The 19,692-nt window shown below is 38.4% G+C and overlaps 1 protein-coding gene and 1 pseudogene across 1 annotated transcript; one reads left to right on the plus strand and one right to left on the minus strand.

The window, feature by feature from the left end:
* Window positions 1-4,555: 4,555 nt before the first annotated feature.
* LOC140932812 (uncharacterized) lies at window positions 4,556-10,223 on the minus strand. The gene is made up of 4 exons (XM_073382319.1): window positions 9,942-10,223; window positions 9,281-9,395; window positions 5,126-5,442; window positions 4,556-4,803 (listed from the first exon to the last, which is right to left on the minus strand). The coding sequence occupies exons 1-4, from the start codon at window positions 10,221-10,223 to the stop codon at window positions 4,630-4,632; spliced, it is 888 nt and encodes a 295-aa protein (XP_073238420.1). The 3' UTR covers window positions 4,556-4,629.
* A 7,027-nt stretch (window positions 10,224-17,250) lies between these two features.
* On the plus strand, window positions 17,251-18,213 carry LOC140934133 (uncharacterized; annotated as a pseudogene).
* The last annotated feature ends 1,479 nt before the right edge of the window (window positions 18,214-19,692 follow it).

Here is a 19,692-nt window from a genome sequence, read left to right on the forward strand (position 1 = left end):
AGATAACAAAGATTACTTCAGTTGATGATATGACTCAAAGAATGATAGTTGGTATTCAATTATATTCTTGTCTGTCACTGCTTGCAAGACAATCTATGTCAATGTTAACAGAATTGCCAGAAATGGTCACAGTGAGCAATTTTTCCACCTTGAATACAGTGACACTTATACTTGTAACATCCATCACTACTGTATATGCCACTCACAGGTTACAGCATTTGAAACACTCTTGGCACTGAACTACGACTCATTATCTACAGCACTGAGGCTGGGGGACTCGATAATGTATTTGATTCTCATGCTAGAGATATGTATCATAACAGTCATAGTGAAGGGACATGTGTATTGTTGGAAATACCATCCATGCATAAATTAGTACAATATTTTCAGACTCTACATAGGAATGAGGATATATATGAACTTAAAGGTGTACATATTGCCACCTTTAAACCTCATCTTTTCTCAAGCAATGTTGAAAGTTATAGTATAACAAATGTTAATAGTTACCAATGTTCCTGTAAATAGTGCTGCCCTATAGCAGTTTATGCAATGTGTTACTCTTTTATTAACCCTTGTGGATGCTGGACTTAAGGAACTTTATTTGCCCTCGTTAGTAACTGGAATACACTGTATAAAGTGATGGGTGTGAAAACACATCTGTCAGAATCAGTGGAGCTGAGGTAAACCTTATTCTCCGGGCTGTAGCCAATTATGTCCTATGTTGTAATTTGGCTCCAAGCATGTCCGCATTGAAGATGTGCATATTTTCAAACATTGTCGTGAAATGACACTATTTTTGTTGTGGTTTGGGACATGCTGTATAAGCTGTGTGGTTCGGCAAACAAGTGGAGTAAAGGATTTGTCTTCTCTGGTAAGATATGATGACAGTTCTTTAGCTTGAATAAGGAATGTTCTAAGTATCATACCCGTAGTACGACCGAGCCCAAATATACGCTCACACAGCGTCTTGTTTTTTAGAGATATCACCACGAGGGAGTAGAGAGGAGAAGTCGTTACGTCACGTTGCCATGGTAGCGAAATTTCTGGATGACAACAAACAGAAAACATCATTTAAACAGTGAATTCGCACTGTTTTAAACTTAATCGATTATATCGAATGTCATTTCATCTGCCAAATGTTGGCCAATTTTCAGGGGTTGAATCCGAAAGGAACGTATCTAAGTTTAGAAAAAGAAAAAGAAAATTTTTGTGTTGTGTTCACATACTCCATAATGCGGGCGCGTGAAATTAGGAAGCCTCATGTCGCAGTCGAGTAACGCAGCAAAGAAATGTACAAAAAAGAGTGCTGCATTTACAAAGTTGTTGTTTTCCTTATCTAACCTATCGCTTTTTTGTCGTTCTCGTTGCCGTCGCCGTCGTTGTTGCTTTAGGGAACTTAAGACAGAGACGTTGTCGGGGCGACGGCGACCGGACTGGCAGAGCAAGCCTGGAACAGAGGTTACCGTCGCTTCCCTCCAAAATTCGAACATTAAGATCGCAGTGAACTCAGGAGGACGGCGCCTTGGAAGACTACCGAAGAGGAAAATATGGCTGCGCATAAAGAATTAAGAGAATTAATGCTTATTTGCTTGCATGCAACAACAACAACAGCAATAACAACAACTTTATTTCAGTATTCCCACGTTAGTACGTGGTATTACCTTCTATTCTAAACAATTTTCAATACATACGTTTCATTTATACGGTACTCTAACGAAAAAAGTGAGCTAAAAACACACAATTAAAATATCGGAGTTCATACTTTTGGTCTGGACACTTTCATTTGGCTCGTGGGACAATTTTGTCCATGTAAAGCTCACTTACGGTTTGCTGTTTGCCATATTGGATGAGATTGGATCTTGACTCTGTGACATAAAACATAGAAACATTATAAAGATGTAAGTTTAGATAACAGAGCTTGGAGATCGAGCTTGAAATGTGACTCAAAGAAAAAAAGGACCATTTAAAAACGATAATCTGCAAATTCTGGTTGCTAAACGCAACAAACCTGATTGAAATGAAAGTTAAATACTCACGTTCTCGCCACAACGCCAAACAGACCATTTTCACTTCGCCGAGGGGAGCACGACGGCAATGTGGTGAGCAAGAGCATGCCGCGGCAATATTGCACAAACCATGACGTCACGTCCGGTTGAAGTTGCCTTCGCCCCGAAATAAGTTCCCTTTTAGCTCTCTATTGTTGTGATCCAGAAATTTTGCTTCCATGGTAATGTGAAGTCACACTTCCCTCTCTGTTAGAGCACCAAATTAAGAAGCAAACTTTAAAATAAACAAGGCTACTTCCCCCTCCTGAAAATTTTAAATCGAGATGCTCTGACATATTTGGTAACAAGATAGCGGTGAGTAAAATGTCCTAGGCACTCTGAGGCATTTTTTTAATTACAAAACGAAGATTGACGTTTTGAAGAAGAGCTTGTCAAGCCCCAGAGACAGCAACCGAGATGTTAAACGGAGAAAAACGAGGAAACGTTTCGGCTGCACTTGCATGGGGGACTGCAGTATGGCTTTCATTTCGTGTGACCAAGCAAAGCAACTGAGTTTCACGGTTGATGGTGAAGTCAGATGCACACGCCAGTGGGTAATAACTAAAACTTCCCACTAAGGAGAAGCAATTAGAGGCGACTATATTCGAAAGCTTCCTTCACAGCAGTTGGCAGGATTACAGTCTTCGCAAGACTAAATATTGTAATCCTCGACTGAGCCGCTATGAAATTATCGAAACTGGGGTTTCTTGGCCTGACTGGTTCTACTTTATGTAACGCTATTTGCTCTTTTTTTGAAACTTGTCTTCGCATCATTTTTATTCCAAAGAAAATGGCCCCGTTTAGTTATTTAAGACTATATTTGGGCATTGAAACTGTTTGCTGCCGTCTTTTGCAATGCCATGGCAAGGATGGACATGGATTGAAACTTGAATAACTTTTTCAAGTTTTAAGAGACTTTTAAGCGGCTATGCTTGCAAAAATTACCCATGCAAAAAAAATTTGGTAGGTCCTTCCTGATGAAATTTGTTTGACATCTTCAAATCTATGACGGAGCACTAAGTAACTGATCCCTGTCCTTATTCGCTATGGAACTTAAAAAATACTAGTCTCGTGAACTTGTTCGGAACGAATGTTTTTTCCTCCTCCTCTTTAAACACGTCGTTATTAATGGGGACTAGTCAGAAATAAACAAAAAATAGGGTGTATTGAGAAAAAAAAAGAAAGAGGAAGAAAGAAGAAGCGCTTCGGTCAGATGATGGGCTATAGGAAACATGGGTTGCGACTAAATAATGACAGTTAAATTTTTGTGTAATAAAGTTGAATCACTCACATTGAAGTAGTCTTCCCCGGCTCTCGTTTCTGGTCAGTTCTACTATTGTACTTTAATGTGAGTAATTCAATGCTGTATTAAACAAAAATTTAACCTTTATTTAGTCGAGCCCCTGTTCGCTATAGCCCATGGCTAGATGTATTTTTTTCTGTTGTCGATTCTGTTAGTACACACTCGGAGTGATTAAGTTTCAGCTAAAAACTCCAGGGAAATCTCAATTAATATTGCGATTTCCAGTATTCTTTACTGAATCAAAACAGCAGGACTGATGGACTTTCGTTGGCTGTGAATCAGAAAGCGCTTGATCCAATTCAGTGATTACAATGCATTAATTACTGTACAAACTATTTTGCTAAAAATGAGGGAAATTGAAGGGAATTTAAAGAAACGTTATGCTAAATTAGCTGCTCAAATTTGACTCGGTCCTTGTCATTGGATTAAAACTCAGTCAGATATAGCTTATATATCTTGGTTTCCCTATGATATCCATAAGAACTGTCACTGTTACATATGGGTCATCTGTCTCATCCTCAGGCGCGAATTGCGAGGGACTGGTGACGAAACACAAAGGACCATGGGAAGGAAAAAGGAGGCGAAGCGATGTCTCGTCTGTTTTCTCCTTCCCTCCTTCCTTTGGGCAAATGAGAGAAAGACTTCTTGGTACAATAAAGGGTCATCCTATTTACTACCGAGCTTCTGTAAGCATAATAACAAACTCTCCCGAGGAAGTCTCTTGCCGGGTTTAGCCGCCTTAATATAATTAGTAAATTATTAGACAGTCAAGTCTCTTCTCCTATGAACACATTTCCGTAAAATATAGTTTTTAGTTAAAACTACAGCCAATAAATTCGTAAATAATGCTTTTGAAGGATTATGATAAATTATTGTAAAAGTTTAATATATTCAGAACTGTGAGAAAAATGGTAAAAAGTCATCAGGAAATATTATTTAAAAATATGGAATACATGCCTGCATGCATGTAAGGGATAAGTGAAAGGTGACTGTGATCGATATTTAACCATAATATTCTATTCTGAGGTCATCATAAGTTCAAGACGCCATACAATTGAAGTATAATTAAAATCTTTTTTTCCAGATACGTGTCTACAGTTAAACTGTAAGTAACAGAAAAACATATAATTCAGTATCCCTGGATGTTCAGTTACGTATTCATCATTTTAAATCTAATCGATTACTTTGATTAACTATTCCCTCTTATTTTATCTTATTTTTCGTGTCTACTCCCTTAAGTACGATACTGGGATCCGGTAAAACCTAAGCAGTGAGACGAGGTTATTTTTGCCCACAGCTGATATCTCCTCCGAGGTCATCAAAATTGATGTGACCCCATCCGCTACTGCTGTAGTCCACCAATTTGACACGTGCTGTTCGACCAACAAAGGCATGAACGTCCCAGAATTTGCGAGACATGGTTTCATTACATGAACCAGTAGAATTTTTGACAACCTGGAAAAGAGAGGCAGATGCAATTCAGCTTCTTGCAAGAGACCCCTCAAACTGACTGATGACAAGCTAAGGGAGTCTTTTGCAACATGTGAAAGACACTCTGAACTTCCAATGTTCATTAACCTCGGAAATATTTTGTCTCATATCAGAAAAATTTCAGCAAAATACCCTTAGGCATTCGTAGAGTATAAAAATATATATACATATATATATAGTTAATCGCTAGGTGTTGCACCCATTACGATATTACCCAGCAGAGTTTGAAACTGAAGTGAACCACAACAAACTAAAAACTGAAAGCAAGTCTGTCAGGCTGTCTTACTTGGTGATCAACAATCAACTCAGCACGAACTTTCTTAATGTCACAGCCTCCTCCAATCAAGAATGAGATCCGTTTGCCAACGATCTTAAAGAACGGGGAAGCAAGAGTTCCTTGGGGATCATCTCCCTGAAGTGCCCCAGGGGTTGCTGCTTTGGATGGCCTGTTTTCGGCCCCTCCGATCCACCAGTCCCCTTGCTGATTGGCAGGTTGTCCTCTATTACGAGCTGTTGGATTGTCACCGTAGGTAGGTTGATTGTTAAATGCTGTTCCAGTCCTATTCCAACCACTCAAGCCCGTTTCGAAGTCGAACTTGCATGCTTTAGAAGACAGAAAAAAAAATTTGAGTGATATTTGTAACATGCTTCAACCCTACAATATTTAACCAGCTGACTGAGGCTATAAGCTTAGCTCAACAAAAAACCGTTCAAAACCGTTCAAAGTGTGGACAATACTGTCTACTGTAATTCAAGCCATACTCCGACAAAACTAAACATGTAGCGAGTCAATATAGAACTTTAAACGTGACTCTTCTGTTAAACGGACCCCCATCATCTGTTGTTAAGTTAAACTTTAAACCAACGCCAACCACCATAATACATCACTACAGAACAAATTAAGTTTTAAAAATTGGTAAAACTATTTCATTAATTTCGGTCTCACTTTATAACTTACAAACGTGAATAAGAGCCTTAAAACTATGCAACTACAAATTGTTAAAACCTACAGACTGACATCTATAGTCTGCCGAAGAGAGTTTTTAAAAGTTCGGCTTTATTTACAGGGGCGCAATCAAAACTGAAGACAACTTGCTGAGGGTGTAAAAAGAACTGGAAGTAATCGTTCGAAATTCGGGCTAAGCATTTACTAGCTGGTTAAGATGATTCAGTGCAACAATATCAATAATACTTAACAGGGAAATATGTTTCTATTGAGAATGTAAGTTTTTAAGGAGCCTCTTTCATTTCATAAAAACGTTTATACAAATGTCTGAAACAGACTCTGCAAAAAAAAGAAATCATCCGATGGCCGTTCAGTGCAAAACTCTAAACAAAAAGTAAAGAAGTTACTCGGGTCCACAACAAATCACTTAGTTATACAGTAAAGGGTCACCTCGCTGGCATTCATGTTAGACCCCTTACTGTTTTGTCGCCTTATAGCTTACCCACAGAAAAATATAGCCAGTAAGTATTACTTACCACGTCGATTCGGATGCATCGCGGAAATCTTTTCTTCCAAAGAAGCTAAACTCTTTTGTACCTGACTTAGAGCAGTTTTAATTTCTTTGTCATGGCACAAGTTTACAGTATTTTTGTTTCCTTCAACGACGATTCCTTTGTCTTTGTAACTTTGACTGCTCAGATTTGTTCCGGCGTTTGTAATGTTGACGCCGACAACACACTTAAAAGCGAAAAAAATCGCCAAGAAAGCGATAAAAGAAATTCCAGAGTTAACGCCGATAGTGGGCACCGTCCTTAACAGTAGAGAAGTGGGCTCAGAGGCAACCTTGGGTCCTGGCTCCACCCCCTTGCTTCACCCAAGATTGTGGCAAGGATGCAAAAATGGTTTACAGAGCAGCTGGGTGTGGAACGGTATATGAGTAGGAGACCAGCTATTTTAAAAACATATTTATGGGCCCCTGTATTCGGATATTCAGATTTCCATTCACCGAATCTGAATCCATTAATTTTTTATAGGATTTGTGCGCCACTTGATCGGAAATCCAAATCCAAAGCTCACTTGGTGTTAAGTTAGTTAACGCCTCATTTTTGACAAAATAAATGCTCTATGAAATAGACCTTTCTCACATTCCGCTCCAGTGAGCAAACACAAAAAAATAAGGTAGAGGCTTGGGTGAATAATTTCATACAAATCACTGTATTTTGTCCAACCAAGCCTCGAGTTGGTGCTTTTGTTTTCAGGAAAGCAGGAAAGGTCTATTGTCTACATCTAACAATTCATTACATTTGATAGTATAGATCCAACAATTTGCATTACCCTTATTCACCGGTAGCCTCTCACCAGTATTCACTCATTCGTGACCATTCATTACTTTTTTTTATTAATTCCCTTTAACTATGACCAAAATTTATCAATGTTAAGCAGTTGATTATACGCCTTGAAATTCCAAGTACCCAGGTTCACACGTGCAGTTGTATGCGCTCTCGCTGTTATTACAAAACGCGTTAACACTGCAGTTGTGGGTTTCTGCTGCTTTACACTCATCGATTTCTAAAATCATATTAATCAATGGCAAAAGTTAACTTTGCTAGGTAGATTCCTCTCAACGTTCTATACAAAGTGTATTCTTGAACTGCAGAGAAAGGTGCAAAGGAAATACATGAAAAACAAGAAACACAAAAAACAAAGAAAATCAAGTTTCTGATGCCGGCCAATGCACTAAATAGGAAGCTACACATCCACTGTATACTAGTACGTTAAGGCGTTTTAACGTTTTTTACCTTTTGAGATAATACAGTCGAACCTCTACCAAAGGTTACCTCTCCACAACGGCCACTTTCTTCTGTCCCAAAGGTGGCCGTTGTGGAGCTGTATCTAACAAATGGTTTCTATAAAGAACATATTATCATGGAAACAGTAAAAAGCAAGGTTTTCGAAGGCATGCAAATAATTGTTAGTATAACGTTAAGACCGTATTGCGTCATTTCCAAGGTAGGTCATTATTTCCAAATTTGCTTTTATGGTTTTCATAAATAAAACTCGAATTTGTCAAGATGCTTCCCCCATTAACCAAAACGCCCTTTATGTATTCGTGTATTCATCACCTGTACAGTTCCATCCGTCTCCCAAGTACCCAGGTTTACATGTGCAGTTGTAGGATCCGTTGATGTTGTGACAAACCGCATTAGAACTGCAATTGTGAGTTTTTCCTTCACACTCATTGATGTCTGAAATCATATAGAACAATAGAGGTTGGCTTAGTTTGCAGAGTGAATTCGTCTCAACTTTCTAAAAAGTGAGGCTAGCACTAAGTAGAAAGTTGCAAAAGAAATGCATGAGAAAAAACAAAAAAAGCAAAGTTTCTGATGCCGGCCATGTTAGGAGACAAAACATTTAAAATACAAGGTCAGTATTAAGCATTCACCTTTCCCCTTAAATTTTTGAGGTAATATGGTCTACTATCTAGCAAAGAAGTTATATAAAGAGCATCTTATCATGGAAAAAAAATGACTTAAAGTACGAAAAATATCACCTGTGCAATTATTTCCGTCCCCTTCATATCCTGGTTTACATGTGCAGTTATAGGATCCTTTGTTGTTGTTACAAACCGCATTAGAACTGCAATTGTGAGTTCCTCCTTCACACTCATTGATGTCTGAAATCATATTGACCAATAATTGCCAAAAAATAAGTTGCCATTGTGTGTTTTAGACTTTCCCCGTTTTTATCTACAGTGCATGAAATCAAGAGGGGAGGTTACTAGAAGATAATAACAGTATTAGCAGCAAGCCGAAAAAAAAGGTGTCGAATCCAAGGTGAAGCCATTTTTCTCTGTCTGTTAAGACATTGACTTATTGTTTTTGTTTCATTTTGTTTTTCACTTTTACGAATAAACTTATTAAATTGTTATGGTTGGACCCACAGTTTGTTTGACATTCATGTTCCTTGTATGTCAACTTATGGGCCTCGTTATATTCCCTCGAAAAACTTATTTGGGTATTTGGGTGAGTTTCCCTTAGGGGTCTCATTCCAATTTTTCGAAGAGCATTTTTATATGGAACTCTCCCACCGCCCCTTCCCCCGTCCCTCGAGAACTCAATCAAATGAACTTCCTAGCAACGAGCCTAGATGTATAATCAAGGCTCAGGCCATATCAGGTTTTCTTGGTTTAGAGTTGAGATGCTCTTGAAGAAAGGCTTTCAATTACGAACTGCTTCTACTCAACAACAAGCTCTAAGAAACACATAAGATTACGGACACAAAGAGCAAAAATTTGAGGAAATAGCATTTGAAATTGTATGCAGTTAATAGACCAATTGAAACGAGAGGCTAGCAAAACCTTAAAATGTTCGCTACGCAAACGTTTTATACACTGTCGTAGGAAATGACAAAGGACAGCCCGAGCTTGATTACGATTTACGAACCTTTGATTATTTGCATAAAATGAAAGTTTTTTTCAAGTACAGAACAACTTACCATGTTCACATTGTGCACCAGTGAAACCAGAAGGACATAAACACCGATATCTTTTCTCTGTGAATCCAGACTGACAGGTACCGTTGTTTTGGCAACGGGGAGTATCACAAGCACTCTTTGACAGAACAAAAATCAGGTTTGAATTGTAAGATAAGAAGTTGCGTTAAACCGTCTTGATAGAGTGTCAACTACAAACTACAAGATGATGATGATGATGATGAGACAATGGTAATTATTACGATCCTGATGATAATAATTATTAATAGGGAGCTTATAAGCAACGACTACCACGTGGAACTTCTTAGTTTCACCTTTTCTACCGGCACGTGAACACAAGACAACGATTCTTTATTTATTGTTATTATTTATTTTTTTAACTTAGATACAGTCCTTTACAATGCGACTCCAGAAAAACTCACCAACATTTGGTGACCAAGTGAACGACGTACAATAAGAACGATAGATTTTGATACAGCGTGAATTCATTCTTTAAGAGACGTTTTCGCCACGTCGTCTTCGGCGTTGCTTAAGCTCCCTCTAATGATGAAGATGGTGACCATTGTGATGATGATGAAGATGTCGGCAGTGGGATGATGATTGCCATGAAGATGATGATGATAAAAGAAAAAGAGGACGAGAAAAGAAAAGACAAAAAACTTACAATTGCTCCATGATATAAGCAGCCTTCCCTCTCTTTAAAGTCCTCATCGTGCGCTCGGTGTGTTGAATTGTTCAGTTCACATCGTCTTTGTGTTTGTATGTCATAATTAACACTGACACAGTTTGGTTGGTTGTAACAAAGTAGTTCACAAAGACCCATATCCGGGACATGTTGGACAATTAAGAACGTGTGGCTCTCCAAACATTTGTCAGCAATTAGGAAATAACTCGGAAACGCCAGTACGCGGCAATTACCTGAATTGAAAAAAGAAAAAAATTGCATTTAGCAATTCTAGGAGTCCATAAGGTGGTGGCCAATTCCCACTTTTTCTGGCGGCAAAAAGAGCTTCGATTTAAAGCAAATGTCCTTTAAAGATTGAAGTTCATCGAACGTAATAATGTTTTCGGTTATACTCCTTTACTCTTCCAGCTTTGTTTTATCTGACATTTAATCATGAAACTACCATGTATGTTAATTAAACTTGCTGGAGAATATTGGAATCGCTTCAAACTGGCTTAAAACAGCAAAGTATATCAAATAATGACAAAAAGGAGATGGACTTAAGTTAGTTCTCCAGGCCCATTTTCTGTCAATTCAGTCGAGCTATATAAAGAAAACTACCTTTTTTAGGACAATATATGCGATAATTCATTTTAGTAAAAGCCAATTAAAAGGTTGAATAAACGAAAACAGGTAGATGGCATTCCCACCTGTCTTGAATAGTGGTAAATTGTCTTGTATATTGTGAAAATATTTTTCTCTTATGACGCAAATAACAGAATTTTTTGTTTCCTAGCAACTTCTTCCTTGTTAACGAGTTTATAATCCAATTATTAAATCGTAGTGACAATATCAAAACTCCATTTTACATTTCTTGAAAATTTTCTTGCACTTATCTCCTGTTATTTAACTTTTAAATAGGTTTCCATGTTGTTTCCTGATGTTGTTATTGTGTCAACTTTATAAATAAACAAAATAACGAAACTCAGGCACTAGATAGACGACACAGCTAAAATAAATCGCATAAAATTGGGAAAACCTTTTCAGCCTCGTCTCTGCCTTAAGGACAACAACAAATCCATCGGAAGTTTCAATTTTTATGAAAAAAGCCAACATTGTGATCGTCTGGTGTTTGCTGTGGAAATGTTTTCCCGTTGACAAGCAAACAGAATTCTTGGTTTCTTAGCATTTTTCTCTTTGTTAATTATGTGCAGCAGGATGTGTTTACCCTTATTTCCTCTTATTCAACATTTATTAGGTTGCCATGTTATTCAGTCAGTCTGTTAGCAGCTTCATGGATTGATAGTAATGAATGAATAAACAAACTCTTACATTAAATAGAGTAAAACATAAAACAGATGGCATGATATCGAAAGAATTTCTGAATTCAAAAGACAATTTCTAGAATGGTAATTAACACTGACTCACGCCCAAAGAGGACAAAATAAATAACCTTTAGCTTGGTATTTCGCTTGTTTTTCGTCCATGAGAACGTTTATATTTATCTGAAAAAAGGCATTCAGTGAACGTCTTAAACATATTAAATTGACCAAAAAGGAAACAAGGACAGTTGAGTGGAATAAAATTCCCATTATTACGATGACCGTTGGGCTTTAAAAACCCATCAACGTGGTACAACCCATATTACACTAAGCCTTTCTAAAATAAATGTTATAAAGGTTGCGTCTGGCTTCCCTCAATTGCCATCCGCCCGAGATTATTGTTTTATGCTGTTGTTCGTATAAACGAGTTAAAATTGTAAAGAAGGTAACGTGTGGGGATCCTTAAAGGTGGTCATATTCAACGAGGTTTTCGAATACAAGACATTTTCGAGCCAGAGAAAGATTCGTCAACTTAAAAGAGGGGTACAGGGTCGTATTAACGTAGAGTGTTTTAAAATATGGTATGGGTCCAAAGTACAAATAAAGATAATTAAGAACAGATACTAAGGAATCTTGGGCTTCCGAAGTTAAGTGACAAGAAACGAAAAGAAATAAAAAGGGACTAGAAAAGCTCCTAGCACACTGACATTGTTAGCAGCCTTTTTTTATTTATTCTTTTTTCTCGCTAATAATAGGCACAGTCTGTTTTCTTTTCTGTAACTAGGTTCTTGTAAAGCAATCATTTTGCTGGCGAGCAGACAGGCTAAATAAACAAAGAAAGCCTACAAAGATGGGGTTAATCGCTAGTAGTTGTAATTGAGGTTAACATTGTGAAAATTAAGGCGGTCCCCAACCAAAATTTGTTATTTAGAGAGTTTCGAAAACGCTTGTTTAGAACTTTTTGCGTGTTCTCCCCTTGTTGCTAACAGACATGGTTCTTTATATTCGGGAAAGGTAAGGTCCTTGGAGTCCTATGAACCTTAAACAATTTTGCAACCACGAAAAATAATTTTGCGGAACTTTTTGCAGGTGAAGTGACTTTTTTTGCATATGTCTGTTAGTAAAGAAGAGAAATTAACCGTAAGCCGTACTAAAAGTCACATTTATAGGGAGTATACTAAAGCAGAAAATTTTGCAGCTACTCTTGTTTAAAGTAGGTCTAGCTAATAATTTTTTTTATCTTCTTTCAAGAGATAAATGTGTTTGTCACTATTTTGACGTGCCAAATATGATTGAAACAACAAGGCGGAAAGAGAAGACCAAACAGCCGAAGCAAATTCTTAAAGTCTTAAATGTCTGTTAGTAAAGAAGAGAAATTAACCGTAAGCCGTACTAAAAGTCACATTTATGGGCAGTATACTAGACCAGAAAGTTTTGTAGCTACTCTTGTTTAAAGTCGGTCTAGCTAACTATAATAATTTTTTTTCTTCTTTCAAGAGATAAAAATGTTTGTCATTACAGAAACGCGCCCATTCAAAAACGTCGATCGTGAAAATGCAAATAAGTGAAAAATGACGTCAATTTAGTGTCAATCAAGAAATCTCCTGGGTATATCCCTTTCCTGGTTATTGTTCCCGCTCAGACATCCGCAACATTTGCCTATTCTTTGATGAAGAATAGAACTTCACGCGACTAACAATAGCTCAGTCTGTTTAAAAACTGTCTAAACTTACTCCGAATTAGCATGTGACTTTTTGCTGTTAAACGCGTCAAAATTGAAAAATCCTCGGATCATTGTTGTTGATTTTGCCGTAAATAATTCAATGCACTGACTTAAAATGAATTTCTACCTTTTACAAACTTCTTGGTGTTCGAATCGATCGATGAAATATGAACGCAACCGATGCGTTAATAGTTTGTTTACATTTTGTCACAGGTTTTGGATAATATTATAAACCTTAAAATTTACGGGCAAATTCGACGAAAAAGCACTCTCACTTACATTCTTCATTTAAGATATTGATTTTAGCAAAGTATAAGGCAAAATTAAGAGCGATACTTTCTTTAAGAACGCTATAACTACATATTCAACAGCCAAACCTAGACAGCGATCTAATCTGTCTCTTGAAAACAACTACAATACCGCTTCTGATAATAATATTTATAAACGCTGCAAACATTTTTATTCAATCTTATCGAGTGATTTTCGTGAAGATGAGTTTTTAAGTGAAGAATACTTTGGTTTCTGATTAGCTTTAACTGTTTTGCCATCAAAACAATTCGCACGAGACTACCGAATTCGCGAGGGTTTTATGTTAGTGCACGAGGAAGAAAAATGCTTCTCTTTGCATAAACATTTTCTTCTTTGTAGCAATGACAAAGACATTCAAACACTTAAAACAATGGCAACCTACTTCTATTGTTTCTGCATTGTCTCTTGAAAGTGTGAGAATAGTTAACCGCTATGAAGTTCATAAGAGACCGAAAACGACGGTAGTCTTTGAAACTTCGTTTTTGCTCGCAAAGCCTAATGGGTACCCCACTTTTCACGGGCGACGTTTTTCAATGGGCGCGTTTCTGTAATGCACTATTTTGACGCTCAATTTTTGAAAATAGCGAGCCAAATATGATTGAAACAACAAGACGGAAAGAGAAGAACTTACCATCCAAACAGCCGAGGCAAATTCTTAAAGAATGCATGTACAGCATAAAGAAAATACTGTAGTGAAGAACAACACCCATGATCGCTGCCTTGTTCGCGGAACGCAACTCTCCTGAAAAGTCGAGTGCATTAAGTGCGGTTAAGCCACAACGGGGATGTAACTTATACTGTACATGTAAACAGTTCCATACCACCTGTCGCATTTTAACATTAACGTCAAAACTTAAATTATTCTTTTTGTTGATGACACAGTTTAACAATTGTTGGAAACATTTTACTGATATTTCACGGTTAACACATACATATGCACAAACAGAGACAATTCCAGATCTATGGAAGACGTAGCTTTTCTAGGGTTAACTGTGCTCTCGTTAATACCGTCTTTAGATTCCTATAACGTTTTTGGTAAACAAAATTTGGCATAAATTAAAGTTGAAAGGTTTTAATGATCTTTAATAACTCTGTTTCAAAATACTAGGACCTAGCCTGATGGGCCATTGTCGCCGGGCTATCTCAGACTCGCTATAAAACTTCTTGATATGAAAAATTGGGTAAATTGAAAAAAAATAGCATCTATTATTCATAGATAAGGTAGCAAATTTTAATTGTTTTTTTCTATGCAAATGTTTTTAGAACAGAGTAGTTAACCCTTTCACAACTGAACTTAGTAAACCGCAATTAAATCTTAAATTGAGGTGGAAAACAAAACATTGCTATAGACAATGCTCTAATAAATAATGAAAAGATAAGCAGGAGTTGACTGGACGATTCCACATTCTATTCTAATGCACTAGAACATGATTAGCTCCGTGGTTGTCTACTCAATGGTACCAACCATGTATGGCCACAGGAATACCACGCTTTTAGCTCGGTGCGTTTTACATGGTCCTGTGGCTATACATTCGAGTCCCGCTTTCCGGACATCAGCTTAATACGAACGTTTCGTTATTACGGACAGCTTTCTTTATTCCTGGACAAAGCCCTTACATTTTAACCCACTTAATAAGGACACTTAAATCTCTTTTTGTAAGCGTCAGTATGAAAATCGCCGAAACCTTCCCTAACGTATCACTATCTACTGCAGCCCCAATAATTAGTTTTAGTTCTGATATTCTGGTCTTGGTTCAGGGCTCCTGAGTTTTTATTCTATGTATACGTAATTAGTGATATCCTGCGTAACCTCGGTTCGTCCGTGGCGCTGGGTAATTAGTGAAGACCTGATGCTATCAAGCCGTTTAAAACTCAATAAAGCCACTGGACTGTATAAAAATAGTGCACACCTGCTCAAGGACTCTGTCCATGCACGCCGTCGTTACCACCTATATATCGCCATAATAGGGACCTTTTCCCTCTACTTAGAAAAATTCGAGAGTTGTACCCTTCATTCTAATAATCTTGGGTCAGTTTCCATTTTGCCTACTTTTTTCAACATCATAGAAAGGGCTATCCACATCCAAATCTATGGAAAGAACGTGAAAACATTAAAACGGTTCAGTTTCAAACGTGAATGACAATACCCAGTCTAACCAAGCTACAGTATCTGTAGGAGTTGCCCATGGTACAACCTGCTATTGTTTATATTCTATGTGAATGATTTGCAAATGTCCAGGAGTTTGCTTTATTGTTACGTGTATGGTGATGACTCTGTTTTATATTGATATATCGCCTTGAAACATATAATATTTCAAAAACTGAATCTAAAACGATTTGAACTCGAACCTGGCAAGTTGTGTTAAAATGAAGAATTCGCAGCAGGCAGTGATAGAAATGACTCCACTGCTATTTCATTCTTCAAGCACTCTTTCCTCTTTTGGGCATGGCTATGAGACAACTTATTCCTAGGCTACCAGTTCTACACAGTAAGGCTGCGCGACCTTCTAAATCAGATCCCGCGCTTCTGAAAGCGACACTTTTTAGTGAAGACTCAACTGGAAGTCTTTACATCGCGCTTAGTTGCTTGCGTCAGTTTATAACCTTTTTTATGCAGTCGTGTCACTGTTCTAAATAAGCGTCAATTCTCATAACTGTACTAGATGGAAGCATGATAGCCGACAATCTTTTGCTTCTAGAAAATGGGAACAGTGGATAACTTTAAACATTGTTGCAGATTTATGGGATCGTTTAGAGTTACTTTAAGAGCAACACCAACCATAGTTGTATTTACGCGACTCTTTTCCAAAGCCAAATATAAACTGAAGTAGATACAGTCGAACCCTGTTACTACAGAAAGTGTCCTAAAAAAAATTTTTAACGTGTCATGTTATTTAAGGAAACAATCAAACTTCTCTTGGTGAACACTGAAATACTAAAGAAATACTTTTAAAAAAAACACATTGCTGTAGTATTTCTAACGGGCCACCGAGGCCATATAGTCTAGTAAACACGACCACTACATAGCTCATCACCGCTACACTACAAAACACACTGGCTCTGTCAAGTCACATGAATCCAGACTTCCCGCGCTAGGGAAGTTAAGTTCCGGATGTACACTATACAATTGCTATTTCTAGTTTCAACGCAGACTACGTCCTTCTGGTTTGCGCTCATTACTTAATCAAAAACAGTTTTCTGTGAATTAAACTCATTTATTACTTAAAAAGTCAGCAAATGACGTCTCCTTTTCATCTTATCCCATCTACCGTAGCACTGTAAACATCGAAATGTTGACATCCGAGGATAACTTCGTCAGAGGCAAGGATTAATACAGCACACAGCTGGTTGATAACAAAGTGTCATATTATCGAGATTAACTTCCTCCGGTCTGAGAATCTATTGATTGGAGTCAGGAGCCTATGGCTTTTGGAATAGAAAAAAGTAACCGTTGTCCGCGTTAACAGGTGTCCGTATTATGGGTGTTAAAATAGAACGGCTTTGTCCAGGGACAAAGAAAGCTGCCCTGTAAGAACAAAGCATTCGTATATAGAGTGTTTTCACTCACGTGGCCAGCGTCTATGCAAATTTATTGGAACAAAGGAAAGCGTTTACAAAAGAAAAGAGTTCAACTCCCACAGGACTGGTTTGGGACACCAACATGGCCGCTGTTTCATTGTTTTGGGACACCAATATGGCCGCCGTGACGTCATGTGAAAACACTCCACATTAAGCAGATTAAATGTCAGCAGAGCGGGGACTCGAATGTTTAGCTACAGGACCCTGAAAAACGTACAGTGTTCGCGTAGAGCTTTTATGAGGCCAGTCCGTCGGTCCGTCCAAAATTTGAACAGTGGCGTGAACGACGAGATGCGGGCGCATAGACCTTGATTGGCCTGTGGCCCAGTAGGATTGGTCCCAGTCCCTCAGCGGTTAGTAGAGGCGCAACAAGGAAGCGTCCAACGGTTTGACAACTTTTAAAAACTTCCCTTACCTCCAAAATCGTAATGAAGTTGGCATTTCCTCGACTTCATGTGGATGCATCGGCTGTTTCCGGACTTATTGAGTGGTATTGCAATCGACTGGGAATGAGTGTCATTAAAGAAATAAAGAGTGAAAAGGAGCTGATACACTGGGTTGGTTATCAGAACGCGTCGCAATCAGCGGTTGTAGAATTTCGCTCGTCCCTCAAGCAATCTACACCGCCAAAGTACTACAAACCGCAACCATCGTCTGATGTTTACTGGAAGATAGGATTATCACTTGCAGATGTAGACACTGCTCGTTCAAAGCTTTTACGTCAGGACATGGAGGTCACTTCTCCAAGACAGTTCCGGGATATCGGATACATGTGCCACTTAAGCGACCCATTTGGATTTTCACTAGAGCTGCTGCAACATGATTTCCAGTCTAATTTTAGTTCTGAGCGCGTACAAGCCTCTCTTGAACCGAACCTGGCGCTTGGGCAGCGAGCGCACAACGGGCAAATCACTCTTCGTGTTTCTGATATCATCGAAGCCTTCAATTTTACCAGTCTACATGCACACTTATAGGTATGAAGTTTTAAACTGTCATTACAGGGCATTCTAAACATGTTCAACCTATACTTCTTAGCCTGTACAGAAGAGAAGCCACCTTCAAATTATGTAAACGCAGAGGAATCCGAGAATGGCTTTGGAAAAGCCTTACATCACTTTAGCAGCATTATTTCGGGACGGACCAGAAGTACAACATTGCAGACTTGAGCCATGATAGTGGCTTTACTGCGCTAGCGTTTATAGTTACTGCACAGCGTTTTGAGGAGCTAAAAGTCTCTTCTAGTGTGGAAGATGTGGGCAAGAATTATCCAGAATAAAATTCCAGTGTCCTAGAATGCAAAGACCCTGACGGTACAAGTGTTTTGTTTATTTCAGATTAGTGAAGGTGTCTTATGAGCTACAGCGTCATAAGGATACAAGTGTGTTTCTCATTTTAGGCGAGTGACAATGTCCTAAGGATGATACCTCCTAAATGAAAGTCGCATTAGTATGGGCCATGTCTGGGCAGGTAAAGCAGATCTTAGTCCCAGGGGGGTGCGTTGTGGGGGGGTCTCAACAACGTTTTATACAGGTAGGCTCTGCTCCGACATCCAGCCCTTACCCTTTTATATACCATTTTATGGAGAAAAAGTACCCTTTCCTGTACCTTCTATTAATTATTATTATTCCCTTTTAACTGCTGTAAATGCATTGACTTTAAGATTTGAATAAACCTCAAACCAGAACATTTTCTGAACTTTTTCACAGCCTTAAAATCCATCTGTTAGTCCCTTTGGGCCTTGTTACAGACCAAAATGACAATTCCTTTCATAAACGTCAACTAATGAAATCCCTACATTTTCATACAGTCATGTATACCTGAAGCCTGAAAAAGGTGCCCCTTTCGGGTAGAGCCTCCCCTTATAGATCATTATAGGGAGTACCCCCCTCCCGTGGGATATCAGGGGTGGGTCCAAAAATTGTTTCATTGTGGGGAGTCAGGATAGGCGTATGCACTGATGGGTGCATTAAGGGAGGAAGTCAGGACTCTCTTTATGGATCCCTTTAATTTGGCTGATGTTCAAATATAATCGCAAATAATTAAGTTACCGGTCATTATTTGTCGCTGGGGAAGGCGTCGGGGAGGAGGGGGCGGAGGATTTTTGGGGGGATCACACGGTTTTCAAGAGAACAGAGGGGGGATCAGCCCTAATTGGCAGGCACTAAGGGGGGACCAGGAAAAAAAGGGAGAAAATTATTTGAAGCGATGGGATCAATTTATTACCTGTTTGACGATCTTGTTCAGACACGAACTAGTATAATGAAATAATCAGTGGTTGTGCTTATGTTTAAATGTCCACAAAGTTCCATGTTTTAAATTCTTTAGGCTAGAGTCATTGAAAGGTATCCCCGTAATAAGAACGTTCGATAAACGTTGCGGTACACCGTCATTACAAACAACAACAACAACAACAACAACAGAAATAAGGAATATATTCATGGTATATCAACAAATGGTTAGTTTAGTTTCACTGCTTCGTCCCCCAGCGCTTCTTTGGTAGCCTCTTGGACGCCTTCCTTTATACCGACTCTTGAACATCCTCCACTAACTCTTGGATTTCCTCTTCGTTCGATTTATCAGCAGAGTCCTCGTTCGAGCTTGAATTTTCAGTGCTTTTTTCGTGTAAACTGGCTACTACTACATTCAAGGTGCAGGGTAATGTTTTTATTAAAAACGCCCTTTTCAAGCAGGCATAGCAGAGGGTCGAGATGAAGACGCCTGACCAATTCCCGGTTAACTTAGCATTGATGGTTGCGATGCTTGTAAAATTGTTGTTAATTTTGATTACATCAAACACCTCTCCAGCTATCTCTCTTGA

Source organism: Porites lutea, chromosome 4, assembly GCF_958299795.1.
Source record: "Porites lutea chromosome 4, jaPorLute2.1, whole genome shotgun sequence".
Taxonomy (NCBI): domain Eukaryota; kingdom Metazoa; phylum Cnidaria; class Anthozoa; order Scleractinia; family Poritidae; genus Porites; species Porites lutea.

Coding starts and splice junctions, on each gene's coding strand:
- LOC140932812 (XM_073382319.1), bottom strand. CDS start 10,223: ATGCAATTTTTTTCTTTTTTCAATTCAGGTAATTGCCGCGTACTGGCG. Junction 9,396..9,941: donor GCTTATATCATGGAGCAATT/GTAAGTTTTTTG, acceptor GTTCTGTCAAAG/AGTGCTTGTGATACTCCCCG. Junction 5,443..9,280: donor TGGTGCACAATGTGAACATG/GTAAGTTGTTCT, acceptor TGTCTTCTAAAG/CATGCAAGTTCGACTTCGAA.